This window comes from Typopeltis vanoorti, chromosome 3, assembly GCF_054136105.1.
Source record: "Typopeltis vanoorti isolate ZY-2024b chromosome 3, IOZ_Tvanoo_1.0, whole genome shotgun sequence".
NCBI classification, from domain to species: domain Eukaryota; kingdom Metazoa; phylum Arthropoda; class Arachnida; order Uropygi; family Thelyphonidae; genus Typopeltis; species Typopeltis vanoorti.
In genome coordinates this window covers 5,193,841-5,210,181 of record NC_143551.1, presented here as the reverse complement: position 1 = coordinate 5,210,181, position 16,341 = coordinate 5,193,841, and the positions used below count along the sequence as shown (strand labels likewise).

General features: G+C 38.1%; 1 protein-coding gene across 1 annotated transcript in view; it reads left to right on the top strand.

The window, feature by feature from the left end:
• Positions 1-16,341, top strand: part of LOC150107877 (GPI inositol-deacylase-like) — a 301,804-nt gene that overhangs the window by 241,975 nt on the left and 43,488 nt on the right. Inside the window, exon 11 of the mRNA XM_090415403.1 lies at positions 8,283-8,445. Within this exon, the coding sequence (XP_090271529.1) occupies positions 8,283-8,445 (163 nt within the window). The remainder of the gene's footprint in view (positions 1-8,282; positions 8,446-16,341) is intronic.

The window sequence follows — 16,341 nt, the reverse complement described above, 5'->3', positions numbered from 1 at the left end:
TTATGGAGAAGCACAGCTCGAGGAATCGATAAACAACCTCCAATCGATGACTTCATATTTTACGTTGAATTTACTTATCCATCCGGGAATATCGCTACAGTAAACTTCCTCTGAAAAGTAAGGAAGAAAATCTCTTTCTCTATATCTGAACCTTGAGAAAGAAGTCCCAGCAGCTAACAAATTCTGCTCATTTAGTGTCGAGCCCAGCAGTTCTGCAGATTCCTTAGGAAGACCCAAATCTCTGACCAAGTCGTTTAAATTGGTCTGTGAAAAAAGTTCAGGCGAAAAGTTTCAGAAATATGATAACCTTAGTAGTCAACGACTAAAGTTCAACTAAAGAATTGCACAAGAAAATGTGTCTGTGACAACAGGAAAGTCATCTGTTATCTTGGTGAATCAGATTCAAAGTAGCCACCTGCACTTTTATCTCCCTCTCCTATCTTAAGAATGAGAAATTTTATGGAAATTTCTTTATTTACCATAAAAAGACACTTCAAAAAAAGCACTTATACAACTAATTAGCTGTAAATAAAGGAGAATGAAAATAAATACAAATGCACTGAATTTAAATCCAAATACTACTAATCTTCTTCTTCTACTGCATGTCCCACTTAAGTGGGGTCGCTGTTAATGATGAGTCTCCTCCACATCCTCCTGTCTTGGGCTATCACCACATCCAAGTTCTTCATCCTCAAGTCCTCTTCTACCAGCTCCATCCATCTCTTCTTTGGTCACTCATGCTTTCTCCTTCCTTGCACATCCATCTGCATTACCTTTCTTCCCACATATTCGCTCCTAAGTTCGTAACTTTCACTGTTCCCCTCACATAGTAATTTCTCAGATGATCCTTTCTAGTCACACCACACATCCACCTAAGCATTCTGATCTCTGCTACCTCCATCCTGCTGATGTTATTTTTCCTCGGGGCCACAGTTTCCATAGCATACGTCATAGCTGGCCTCACTACTGTCCTATAGATTTTGCCTTTCAGATTGATTGCCACCCTCTTATCACATAGCACTCCAGCCATCTCTCTCCAGTTCCTCCAACCCACTTGTATCCTGCATCCCACTTCCTTCTCAGCCCCTCCATCTTCTTCTACTGTTGAACCTAATTATCTAAAGTCCCTCACCTTCCTGATGACATTTCCTTCCAGCTCCAGATCTGTCTCCTGGCCGCTGTCCACTTTGCAACACATATACTCTGTCTTACTTCTGCTCAGTCTCATACCTCTCTCTTCCAGTACTTTCCTCCATCTTTCCAGTTTAGCTGCCACTTCTTCTCTTGAATCTGCACACAGCAAGATGTCATCTGCATACAACATTGTTCAAAGCAAGTCTTCTCTCACCTCCTCTGTCACAATATTAAACAGAAACGGACTTAATGCTGACCCTTGATGCAAACCAACTGTCACTGGAAAACTTTCTCTCCCCCAGGCAGGTCTGAACTCTTGTTCGAACCTGTACATCTCCTGTACCAACCTTACATATTTCTCCGGTACCTTCTTCTTCCTCAATCTTCCATCAAGAACCCTTTCTAGGATTTTCATTGTGTGAGACATCAACTTTATTCCTCTGTATTTCTTACAGTCTTGTGCATCCCCTTTACCCTTGTAGATGGGGACAAGAGTACTTTCCCTCCATTCCTCGGGTATATTTTCCTGTTGGCAAACTTTCATGAACAGGGCCCACAGCAGGACAATTCCCTCTTCCCCCAGTGCCATCCATGCCTCCACTGGAATCCTGTCTGGGCCCACCGATTTTCCATTCATCATCCTCTTCATGACCTCCTTCACTTCCACTCTACTAATGTTCTGCACCATCTTCTCTGTGAGTCCTTGCATTTTCCTCATTCAAAAGCCCCTCAAAGTATATTCTCCATCTGTTTCTTATGTCCACATCCCTCCATAATACTCTTCCTTCAGCGTCTTTGATCTGCCTCACATGTAAGATCTCCTTTGCTGCTTTATTTCTACATTTTGCTAGTTGGTAAATTCTTCTCTGGCCTTCCTTTGTTTCTAATTGATCATGCAGATCTTGATATGCCATGGCCACCTGAGCCACAACTCTCTTGGCTTCCCTCTTTTTCTCTCTCTGTCCTCCTCCACTCTTGACTCATCCCACTTCTGCTTTGTCTTCCTCTTAGCTGTCACTGCTTCTTGTACATTATTATTCCACCACCAACCCTCCTTCTGCTCTCTAATCTTTCCAGATGTCTCACCAAGCACCTCGATTGCACAGCTCAAGATTATTTATGAATTATGTTTCCACCAATCTTGTACACTTTTCGGTCCATCTGAAATCCTCTCTAACACTTTCTCCCTTAAACGATTCCTCACACTCTCTTCTTTTAAGCGAAACCACTTAATTGTCTTCATCCCATGGCTTCCAGAGGTTCTTATCTTCGATCTTATTTTAAAGTCTGTGCACAGCAGTCGGTGTTGCTGTACCACTTGATCTGTTGGAATTACTTTACAATTTGTCACAACCTTAAGATGTTTTCTTCTAGTCAAAATGTAGTCAATTTGTGAACTGTTGTTACCACTTCTAAATGCTATCAAATGTTCTTCCCTCTTGTAGAAAAATGAGTTCACAGTTGCCAGATCAAATGCTACTGCAAAGTCCACAATCCTTCCTGGTTCATCATTCCCACTGCATGGCCACCATGCATCCTTTCACAGTCTCTATTCTGTCTCCCTGTGTGTCTGTTCAAGTCTCCTCCAACAATCACCATCTCGTTTTCTTCCAGTTTCCTCATTTCTTCATCTAACACATTTCAGAACTCATCTTTCTCCTCTGCTATACATCCAACTTGCAGGGCGTATACACATAAGACGACCACTTGCTCTTCTCCAAGACCCAATTTCATTCGCATGATCCTGTCGTTCCTTCTACCCACCGCCAGTACTTCGCCCTTCATTCTGCCACACACCACAATTCCAACATCATTTCTTCCCTCTTTATTCGCTCCAGAGTAGAACAATTTATATCCATCTCCCAGTTCCTTTGCCTTTTCCACATAAAATGTCCAACTTCCTCTTCCTCATCATGTCTGCCACCTCTCTTCCCCTTCCAGTCATGCTTCCAACATTCAGTGTTCCACTTGCAACATTCTCTCCACCTGCTGGGCTCGCTTCTTTAACCGCACCGGCTCTTGATGCGGTAGCCCTCGTCCACTTCTTGCAGCTGTAGGGCGATGTTACTGCATGTCACTTAAGGGGTATGCCCTAGCCCTTATATCACTTTGACTCATTATATCATAGCTAGAGCTGTAAGTGAAGTTTTACGACCAGATGCCCTTCCTGACATCAACCCTCACCATTTATCCAAGCTTGGGACCAGCAGCTATTGCCTCCTTTGGTGGCTGCATAAGACGAAATGACTTTGCAAGATAGGAAAAATTCACCCCTAGCCCTCGAATACTCTAATAGCAATGGGGGGAAGGAGCAAGAAGAGGAGAAAGAAGCAAAAAAAGAAGGGGAGGGACCAGTCTACAGGTAATATAACAGATGTAATTACATGAAGTAAGCCATGGTCCAGCATCAGGTTCCTCGGGTTTGTCATGCCTGTACTCACTCAAGTGAGCCCTTGAGGAAATCCAAATACTACTAATGAAAACGATAAAATTAGAAATTGGGTAAAATTGGTGGGTGATGGAGTTTTTTTTACTATTTTTTTCTGAACTCGGCACCTAAAAATCTATAGGAATTAGTTGTTACTTCTCAGACAACTGTTCCATCTCAGGCCTGTGTTAATGTTTGCATTTTTACTTTTTCATGTTGCATTTTGTTATAAGTGTACAATTTCTCATCTGCTGTTTCCTGTGATTTCTTTTATTTCTGTTTTCTGTGATATCCTTGGTTTTACCAGATTGCTCTTGTATTATTATTTGTGATTATTTTATTTCTCAAATTTTCCTTTCTTCTGTTTTTCAGGATTTTTTTTCATGCTTTTCTTTACTTTTTTTGGGGGGGGGGGCTCTTGATGTATTTTATTTCTCATGATTTTCTGTTTCTCTTTTGTTTTGTTCTGCATTTGAGACAATTTTCTTTGTTTTGTTCCCTGTGTCATATTTTTCACAATTACTTTTATTCTATTTCTCCTGATTTCTTCTGTTCTGCTTCTGGTGATTTTCTTTGTTCTGTTATTATTATTATTATTCAAGCCTCATGGAGTCAAGAGACCCATCGTCTGAGGTCCTTCCTAGGAAACACAAAGTCTATCATACCACTCCTTGAACTCATTGTCTGTTCTTGCTCTCACCACTCTATTAGGCAATGCGTTCCACGGTTTCACCACCCTCCATGCAAAAAATCCACTCCTCACCCTCTTGCTCACAGCTTCCTTTCATACTTTCCAGGGATGGCCCTTGGTCATCGCTCCTTCTCGCTGCTCCACCAAGTGAAAGAACTCTGGGGAGTTCTTTCACTTGGTGGAGCTTTACTTATCCTCAGTGTCTACTCTGTAACTGCCACTCAACAGCTTAATAGTCTCGATCATATCACCTCTCCTTCTATCCACCAAACTCTGCAGTCCACATCCTCTCAGCCGATACTCATAATTAACATTGTACAGTCCTGAAACCATATTTGTTATCTGCCTCTACACCCTTTCCACAGTTTATTTATCCCCTTCAAATCTTGGGGACCAAATTTGAGAACAATAGTCTCAGTGTAGTCTGATCAGGGTCTTCAACAACAACCGTTGGTTCAACGCCCGTAGGTGTCTGATGCCATCTTGATAAGATTCTTCCACTGCATTCTATTTTGTGCAAGATGACTCAGTTTGTGTATGGTTTCTGCACCATTTGATGAAATCATTGCCCCATTCTCTGTTTGGTCTTCCTCTGTTTTCTTTCCTTCAATCATTCCAAACAGCAACGTTTTTAATTTTCTCTCATCATTCATTCTACTATATGGTGATATAGACGTAGTTTCCTTTTAATTATTTTCTATATCAGGTTTTCTTTTGGTTGTATTCGCCCCTATAGATTTCCTCATTGTTCACTTTCTGGATCCAGCTTATCCTGAAGATCTTTCTATAGCACTTCCTCTCGAATGCCAATATCCTTTCAGATTCTCTCAGGAGTACCCAGGCCTATGTATCTTCTGCTGAAGATACATACATGTTTCCCAGAGTCTTATACAACGGAGGAATAACTCTTCTATCTCTGCAGGTCAGCGTCCTTCTCAGTATTGCAGATCCTCTGGGTTACCTTCACCACCTTTGCAATATGCCCCCCTGAATTTCAGTTTCTATCAATCAGATAGAAGATCCCCCAGGAGAGACAAGCTCCCCAGATCTTGTCTCCTACTTCCTCCAGTACAGCTCCTCTAATCAAGTATGCAACCTCCCGTTGATGTATCCTAAACTTCAAGACTATTCATTTTGCTGCATTAAACTGGTACCCCCATTCATTTGCCCATCTTTCTAGTTTATTCAAATCCTCTTGAAAGGCTGCCGCATCTGCACTATTACTAATCATCCTTTCCAGCATCACATAATCTACAAACAACTGAATATCCTTGCAATCCATTGGCAATGTGATTGATATAAAGGTTAAACAACACAGGTCCCAGTATTTCTTGAGATTTCTTTTGTTTCATAGGAATAGAGTGGAGTGGTTAAAATTTTGATCTCAACTTTACTATATAGCAAACATTGTGTTCTAACTGTGTCTAACTAGTGATTTACTTAGCAATTATCTGCTGTATTTGTTTTGAACTGTTTTGAACACTTTTTCTCTTGGCACTTTGTTACTCTATTTTCGGAATCTATTAAACATAAACAACTTTGTAATGTGTGGACAGACTTATGTGTTCGTCGAACATGTTGTTTATTATTTTAACGGTATAATAGAACACAGAAACTAAGTAAATAATTAATTTATTAACTAGATGCTGATATTTCGCTGGTATTATAACCAGCATCTTCAGAGCACAAAAACACTGTTTGTCACAATACGCGAGACTAAAACAACATGGTGTACTTCAACAAAACTGTAGCAGCAACACAAAGACTAGAGTCCTGATTTTGGCGCCCTCTATCTGAAAAAAAAAAAAAAAACCGCTATCATATATTACTAGAGTCCTAGAAAATGCTAGTTTTTTCTTAATATGACTGTCTCCCAGATCTTCGGCAATTATCTGCTGTATTTGTTTTGAACACTTTTTCTCTTGGCACTTTGTTGTGCCAAGTGTGCCTCTATTATACCGTTAAAATAATAAACAACAACTTTGTAATGTTTTTGCAATTTCACTGGAAAATGAAAATCTCATACTGATAAATCTAATTGCCCTAAATCCAGTTTTTCTCTGACAAATTTTCTTTGCCTCTTCCCAAATATTGTTGCATTTCTTACCTGGCATTTATTTATACTTACCTGGAATGAACATTAGGGAAATTCCCCTATAAATCTCACATACAGTTTTATTTTCATTTTTTATAAATAGGTACTTGTGAGGTCTACTCTAGTCATCCAGAATTCAGATTTCGGAATTATGTAGCATGGATGCATAAACTTTTGTATCTCCAGATTTTTGGTTAAATATCATCAGTTTTAGCTACTGTTCTACATTTCAGTTTCTGATTGCTTACTTTATATCATGAATTGTTATGTACTCCTTATTGCATTTCTCTTCAATATTTTCTACTATTACATCATCTTTTATCCTCATAGGACAATCTTTCAAAGTAATTACTCCATATTGGAGTATCTGTAACCACAGTAGCTATGCTACTTCTAATCACAGAAAGTGACCATACTATCCTGCCCTGGGAGGTTGCTAAACATAGGAAATTTTCAGTCAAAGGTTTTATGTAGGACAAAGCTAGTGTCCTACATAAAACATTTATGGGAATATAAATGTGATCATCATGATCATTAACAGTGCAAATCATATGCAAGAAGGGTAACTAGTATGGTAAGGAAGAATAAATCAGATTATGAGAGAAAATTCGCTACACAGGACAAAGTAAATTCAAAAGAGTTTTATTGCTATGTAGCTGGCAAAAGGAAATGATTATAGAAAGATTAATTTATTCAGTGCTGATGGTAGGAAAATGAAGAAGCAGTTAAGCTGCTAAGTGATCACTTTGTAAGTATTTATCATCCATGAGGAGACTGCATTTGCTGATTTGACAGAGACCGATGTTTGAATTGAGGCAGATGAACTGGAGGTACTCAACATATTAAAAAATATCAATGTGTATTTAGCATTTGGACTGGATGGTGTGTTGGCTTGTGTGTTATGAGAATGTGCAAGAGAACTGGCATTGCTTCTGATGAAGTTGTTTAATCTTAGTCTCAGTTCAGGCAAAGTTCCAAAAGAATAGTAGGAGGGTAATATAGTTTCATTACATAAAGATGGCTCTAGACGTAACAATATGAGTACTCTTCTAAAACTATACCCAAAATGCTAAAGGAATAGAATGTTCGTGTCACTTTTAATTGCACATGAAGTTGATACTCTTAAATAATTAAATTGAACTTGCTATTGTTATTAGGTTTCCCTTTTCTCTAAATTTTTTCAGAAATTTTATTATATTTGGGATTTCTTTCCTGATGTTTAGGTCTTTGGGAAGATCAGCTTCTTTTGTGCTAGAACCATCTGTGGAACTATAACTAACAAATAATTCTCATTTTGAAATTTGTGTGCATTACATGACTTAGAATGGTATTTCTGTAATTCTTCTGCTAGCTACATTTTATTTCTGTAGTTGTTTATTAGATTGATGAGTTACATATTGAATTTTAGTTGAGATTGTCCTGATAGCTGGACTGTTACCATTCATTCTATAATATATAATATAATTCTAAAATAGTAAGATGTATAATCAAACCAGCTGGGGATATGTTGCATCATTGTGTGTATATGCAGTTCCCATCAATATAGAAAATTTGATCAGCCAACTCTCAAATTGCTGGCCTATCCTTTTTTATTCAGCATTTATGTGAATATGCAATGATAGGTTACACCAGCAGAAGTGAGGTCTAGACATTTACTCAGAAATCCTAGTTAATTCACTTTATTTCTTGAATAGTTTTATCCTTAAGTATCCTAGCAAGCATAGTAATGAATATAATTCATACGTGAAAAGCCTTCCATAATTGTACTTTAGTGACTTAAGGTTTATTTTGGTTCTACATGTATTTTGCTGAATAACAAATATGCATTTTTTTATTTAATGTTTGAGAATAACATATATAGTTACTGTACATAAGTATAAATGTAAATATGTCATAGTTTTGTTGGTAATATTATGATATTGTTTTTACAATAGAACCATCTTAGATGCCACAGCCCAACCAGAACCATCCAAACAATTTCCTTTATCTCATCTCTCCTTGCCAGTTCTTGTATTTTGTTCATTGCTTGCTGCATGCTCTGTTGTCATTGCTAGTTCATTAGCTATAACATTGGGTTATTTGTTTCACTTTGCAAGGGTAAGAGACATTGTTTTTTCATCAGCAGTATTATCTTATAATTAAAAATCAAATGTATTGTACAGTATTAAATATGTATCCTTGTATTTAATTTTTTTTTTAATTCTTTATTATCTTCACATGAGAAATTATAAAACCAGTAGCACATCAGTGCTGCACATGTAAGAAATTAGTAAGAAATAATGAACCTATTTTTATTTTCCTTGAATATCATCAAACTGCAAAACTATTTTTGTTTTCCTTGAATATCAGTTAAAAATACACTTATTAGTGTATTTTTAACCACAACAGGCTATGGGGTTTGAATCCTGCCTCGGCCATCAAGGTGTGTGATTGTCTTTACATAGTAGATGAATTTCATCACCTGAGATGGAATCCCCTCCCCCAATTCTTATTGGATGGAGACTTGAAGTGTCTTGAAAAGGTCTGAAGTTTGGTCTCTAAGTAGGATTTCTGTTTTTATTTTGGATTATCATAAAATACAAAAAAAATATAAAATTAAAAATAGGGGAAAAAAATTCTCTATTTTAAAAGAAAATAGGGAAAAAAGTTCCTATTTTCTTTTGATCAAAAAACTCCATTACTAGAATAAATTCCAACTCCATGCAAATGGAGTTTAAGATTAGTCCTATCAACATAAAAGCATCAATAGAAAAGAAATGGAACTAGCAGAAAAATAAGATAAGGCAGATTGACATGATAGACATTACTGAAACAAACAAAACAGGTGTGATCTTCCTGAGCATCAAATAAAAGTTTTATTCAGGCAATGATGATAAGCAAAAAGTAAGGAGTATGAGGGTTGCTTGAAAAGTTTGGTAAAAAAAATAGTTAAACACATTTTTTTGGAAAAAAATCACCTTTATTTCTCAACATAATCATCATCGAGGTCTACACATTTAGTCCAGTGAGTTTCCAATTTTTTTCATCCCATCAAAAAAGTAGCATTTGTCAAATTGTGCAAAATAGTCATTTGACAGCCTTCATGATGATGACCTTTTTTCTTCAGTTCTTCTTTTAAACAGTCCAACAATGACACACAATAGACTGCTGTTATTGTCTTACCCTTTTCCAAATAGTCTATCATGATAATTCCTTGAGAATTCCAAAAAACAGTACCCATCACCTTTCTAGCTGACAAAACGATCTTCACTTTCATCGGTGCTCTTTCAGCAGGCATTGTCGACTGTTTTGACTGCTGCTTGGACTCAGGTGGTGGATCCAAGTTTTGTCTACAGTCACCAATCAATACAAAAAATCCTGTGAATTGTGATTAAACATCGCCAAACACTGCATTGAAATATCTTTTCGCATGCATTTTTGATCGTCAGTCAACAATAGCAGCACACATAGCACACAGCTTTTTCGTATGCAATTTTTCATGCAGGATATTATACACCCATTCAGTTGAGATGCCTACAATCTCATGCACTTTCATTCGGCAGTCTTCCATAATGATACCATGGATTTTGTCAATCATTTTCTTTGTAGTGACCTGTTGGGCGTCCGGAGTGTGCGTCATCTTTGATAGACTTATGATCACGTTTAAACTCATTTATTCAAAAATAAATAGTCTCTAATGCTGGTGCAGAGTCCCCATGAACTGCATCTAACTTGGCTTTGATCTGCACAGCCGTCCACTTCTTCAAATAAATGTTTTATCACTGCAAGAAACTCGTTTTTCTCCATTTTCATGAAAAATGAGAACACATGTCATTTTAAATGTTTGCCAAATGAGAACTACTCATTGCACGTGGTTAAAATTTTGCCAGGGATCATGAAAAAGATGATACGTGCCGATGTTGTATCCCATTTTATGATTATTATTCTATCTAGTGAAATTCTGCTTATCTATGTTCAACTATTATCTATGCACGAGATATCACCCCAAATTACAAATATTTAAGCTATTTCTCCCCTTAGTGTTCCTAATATTTATATTATACTGCGCCTTTTGGGACATTTAGTTTGAGATATAAAATACAAAAACAAGGAGCAATTACTAAAATATGTCTGAATGTGAAACAATATTGCAGTCGTGACACTTTATCTCCTTTCTTAACACATTAATTTCCCGCATGATTAGGTTCGTACATTTTTCAAGTGGTGCATTGGGCAGCAATTTCAGACAACTGTTTTATCAATGAACAAAGGTTTATTAAACTCATTAGCATGGTACAATTCAATTTCTAATATAATTCAATTCAATACTAAGAAAATGTTTACAAAATAACATTAGCTAAACACAAGTATTTGGCTAAGATCCTATATGGGTATTATTATTATTATTATTATTAAACAAGACCTCATGGAGTCAAAGACTCATCTAGGAGGTCCTTTTATCTCACACACATCTCATCATACCGGGTCTTAAACACATTCAAACTCCTTGCAGACACCACACTCTCAGGCAAGGCATTCCAATCATTCACAACTCTGCACGAAAAAAACCTGCCTCTCACTCCCCTACTCACACCCTCTTTATACAGTTTCCAGGGATGACCTCTGGTTCTCCCCTGATCTCCCACTATTCGCTGTAGAACTTCTCCACCATTGATCCTATAGCAACCCCTTACCAACTTGTAGGTCTCTATCATATCTCCCCTCTTCCTTCTCTCCACTAGTCTCTGCAAATTACATCTTTTCAATCTTTCCTCATACTCGACATTCCAGAGGTCAGAAACTACCTTAGTCAGTCGCCTTTGGACCCTTTCCAACATCTCTTCATCCTTCTGAAAACCAGGTGACCAAATCTGGGCACAATAGTCCATGTCTGGCCTAATCAAAGCCTTATACAATGGAACAAGAATCTCCCTACTTCTACACGTCAGTGTCCTCCTCATCATTCCCAGAAGTCTTTGTGTTGTCTTCACAATTTTGGCGATGTGACCCCTAAATTTTAGATCCTTATCCACTATCACTCCCAGATCTCTTATTTCCTCTACTTCCAACAATATATTCTTACCAAGCATAAATTCTGCATCCCATCTTTGTTTTCCAAATTTTAAAACCTTACATTTTGCAACATTGAACTCACACCCCCATTTGCTTGCCCAATCACTCAATTTATTCAAGTCTTCTTGCAAGGCCACAACATCTTCACTACTCTTTATGGTTCGTCCCAACTTTGCATCATCTGCAAACAACTGAATATCTCCATCCAAATCTTCGCCAATATCATTAATATACAAGTTAAATAGTAATGGCCCTAAAACAGATCCCTGAGGCACTCCACTAGTGACTTTCCTTTTCCTGGATATTGCACCCCCATACACAACTTGTTGATACCTATCAGATAGCCAGTCTCCAATCCAATGCACTAATCTAATATCCAACCCCATCTGCTCTAGTTTGACTGTCAACTTATCATGAGGCACTCTATCAAAAGCTTTTGCGAAATCCAAGTATATTACTGTGTATCCTTCTCCTCTGTCCAAGGAAGCAGTCACTTTATTGTAATAAGTAAGTAGATTACTAAAACACGCCCTCCCTTTAGCAAATCCATGCTGTCCATCAAAGATTATACCATTGTTGTCAACCCAACTCTGGATTCTAGTTCTCACAAGCTTCTCCAACAACTTAACCACAACACCCGACACACAGATAGGCCTATAGTTTGATGCTTGAGTTCGATCACCTCCTTTATGAAGTGGCACAATCTTGCCCTCCTTCCACTCTTTAGGGACTTGACCAAGTGCAAGACTCGTATTAAAAAAATATGTCAAGGCAGGTGTCAACTCTCTGGCACATTCCTTCAGAATACGCGGTGATATATTATCAAGTCCCACAGCCTTATTTACATCTAGTTTACTCAACTCCCCAAACACCTCTTGCTCACTTACAGTCATAAGTTTTAAAAGAGGTAAACCGTGAGTAGACATAACTATACATAAAAATATAACGGAAAAACTCACGTAGAAAAATTATTTAATGGTATAATTTTCGCCCGTGTGTCACAGGCATCTTCAGTACAATTAGGCACAAAAATTAAACATTAACTGACAATTCCAAAAAGCGCCACCTAAGTAGCTGGTGTAAGATAACTAAAAAAGGTCAATAACTTTCCTAAAAAAAAATAAATAAAAATAAATAAAAAAGTAAAATAAAATAATACAATAAAAAGTTAGGAAAGATTAGCTGATTTGTAAAGTACTATCTCCCATAAAGGGGACAGACGTAAGCCGTCGGATCTGTTTAAGTTAGGAGAATGAAGTAGAGTTTCACATGCTTCTTTATAAAGGCGTTCCATGAGAAACTGACTTTTGTGAAGAACTCTTGTCTTTTTCCAATGAACTCTGTGTCTAGTGAAGATGGCATGTTCTGCAAGTCCAGACTTTTCAGGTTTAAAGTATTCAATATAAGATTGGTGTTCTTCTAGCCGAATGGAGGCAGATCTTCCCGTTTGTCCGAAATAACATAATCCACAAGAGCACGGAATCTGGTAGACACCTGGATGATTGAGATGTGGAAGCTTGTCCTTTGGAGAAGCGAGAAAGGTGGAGATTTTTCTAAAAGGTCGAAAGGCAACAAAAATATTCAGTGGTTTTAAAATTTTTGCTATACGTTCATTAAATAATTTTAAACCTGAAAAGTCTGGACTTGCAGAACATGCCATCTTCACTAGACACAGAGTTCATTGGAAAAAGACAAGAGTTCTTCACAAAAGTCAGTTTCTCATGGAACGCCTTTATAAAGAAGCATGTGAAACTCTACTTCATTCTCCTAACTTAAACAGATCCGACGGCTTACGTCTGTCCCCTTTATGGGAGATAGTACTTTACAAATCAGCTAATCTTTCCTAACTTTTTATTGTATTAATTTTTTTTTTTTTTTTTTTTTTTTTTTTTTTTTTTTTTTTTTTTTTAGGAAAGTTATTGACCTTTTTAGTTATCTTACACCAGCTACTTAGGTGGCGCTTTTTGGAATTGTCAGTTAATGTTTAATTTTTGTGCCTAATTGTACTGAAGATGCCTGTGACACACGGGCGAAAATTATACCATTAAATAATTTTTCTACGTGAGTTTTTCCGTTATATTTTTATGTATAGTCACTTACAGTCAGTCTCTCCTCCCCATCATCAACTGCTCTTAATCTCTCCATGAAGTCACATTCACAAGATTGAAAGATCTTTATGAACTGCTCATTAAGTATCTCCACCACACATTCTGTCAAAGATGTCTTTATACCATTTCCTCCAATCAATGTCATCCTTCCATAATCATTCTTTCTTTTGCTGGCTACATATCGAAAGAACTCCCTAGGATTCTTTTTAGCTTCATTAGCTAACTGCTGTTCATACCTCTCTTTAGCTACTCTCACCAACCAAGTCACTCTCCTTGCCTGGTCTTTGTAGAACTCATGAAATTGGTTACTTCCACTTCTCTTATGCTGCCTCCACAATGCCCTTTTTCTCTGTATTGCATGCTTAATCTCTTTATTCATCCATCTCACACCTAACTTATTTAACCTTCTCACCCGTGGTATACATTTAGACATTGCATCCACTAAATATTTTTTGAAAATCCCCCAAGCTGCATTGATCTCTTTTCCAGCTAACTCCTCATTCCATGCTACACCTGCAAGCTGTCTCCTGAGCTCTTCATAATCACCCCCCTTGTAGTTCCACATATACCCTTTTTTCACAGGGGTCCTTGCACTGCTGGCAACCACCCAAGTAATCACCTCATGGTCACTTTCACCAATTGGTGGATGATTTGATACCTCATTGATAATTACATCCTCCGATGAGATGACCAAATCCAAGACCCTTAATCCTCTTGTGCCCTCTGTTACATACTGTCTGAGGTAGTTATCCCTCAAAAACTCAAGAAACTCATTTTCTTTACTTCCAGTTGCTATCTCTTCATTCCAGTCTATATTGCCATAATTAAAATCACCCATAATGATCACCCTTTTCTTATTTGCTTGGCTTATTTGACTATACATTTCACTATCACCACCATCCACATTACCAGGTCTATAACAACATCCCACCAAGTATTTGATTCTATTCACCTCTATCTCACACCATACTGCCTCAAAACCACTGGCCCCATTTCCCCCTTGCATCTCTACCTTGTATGGACATAACTCTTTCTCTATCATCAATAGCACTCCCCCTCCCTTTTTACCCCTTCTATCCTCACGAAACACATCATACCTTTCCATCTCTATTCCTGTCAGGATGTCATCCTCATCTAACCATGTCTCACTTATTCCGACAATCTCTGGGTGCACAGACGCAATTAGTGCAACCATTTCATCCGCCTTGTTTCTTATACTTCTAGCATTGGTATACAAACACAACAACTCATTTCTGGATCTACAGCTAGTTCCACTGATACCACTCACTCGATGTGATCTCTCCATGCTGGACTGGGGCCATTTCCCTTTCTGCTTCTTCATTTTAGAACCCTTTGCAATTCCATCTGTTTCCTTTTGATCCCTGATCATCCCATTACTTTCCTGCCTACACATTCTCTCACCTCCTCTTGGAGCATCCACCTTTCTCACGCTGTGTATCCCTGTCCACCCTGAGCCTCCCCGTTTCCCTGCTCCTCTTGCACACCCATTCTCTCATTATCTATACTCATACCACTCACTTCCACATTCATTTCCACTCCTTCAATCTCTCCTGTCTTACTCTCCTGCTCTTCCACATCACTCCCCTCTTGATCTGATTCATTCTCTCTATTCACTTCTCTACCTTCCAGCAACAGTCTCTCCAAGCGACTCACACCATAACCACTCAAATGCAGTCCATCGCTCCCATACAGCTCACTTCGTCCCTCAAACTCATTCCACACATTAACAAACTGTACTCCCATCTCCTCACACATTTCAGCCAGAATATCATTCATAATCCTTGCTCTCCGCCTCATTTCACCACAATCATACCTAGGCAACACACTGACCACCCTTCCTGTCACACTATTCTCCTTTATCTTTCCAAGCAGTCTCCTGACATTCATTTTGACATGCTCTTTGTTCTCTCTCAAATCATTTGTTCCAATTAATACAATTAACTCTTTTGCTCGTTCCCACCTCATGTTCAATGCCTCAATCACTCTACTCATTTTACCGCCTGGAAAACATACCTTGTGCATTTTATCCTCTAGCACACCTTTAATAATGGAGTCGCCATACAACGCCACTCGCTCATCTTTTGTTAACTCTTTCATGCCATCATGATTTATTTTAATAGTTTTGACCTGCATTCTCTTAATTTCATTCCGCATCCATTTCATTTCTTGCTTCATCCAATCCAATTCACCTTCTGAACCTCGCGACACATTCACTCTATCATTAAATCTTTCTAACTTTCTAACTCTCGACCCTCTCTTCTCACTTTCCCTCTCATTCATCCTTCTTTGTTTCTGTACTTTCGGTCCAACATACGTCCAACTTTCACTGTCATTCTTCTCACTTTCACTCTCACATATCTTTCTTTGTTTCCGTACTTTCGGACTAACATGCGTCCAACTTTCGCTATAATTCTTCTCACTTTTACTGTCATTCATCTTTCTTTGGTTCAGTACTTTCGTTCCAACATGCGTCCAACTTTCGCCATCAGTCATTCTTTTTTCGCTATCATTCATTCTTTCGATTTTTTTTACTTGCTGTTTCTGCACCACGCCATTTCTACTTTCATTCGTTCTCTCAATTTCGTTTCTTTCCGCCTCACTTTCGTCCCTTTTAACATCCTTTACGGTTGTCAAATCGCTCTTTTTCTTTTTTCCTGATTTTTTAACATTTTTTCGCCTGTCTTTCTCGCCATTCTCTTTCAAACGTGCACTCACGACACAATCGGTACTAGCACTTTCTGTCATCAACTTCATATTCGCATTCATCAATTCCTCGTTCAGGTCACATTTCGCACACACCCTTCTTCCATCC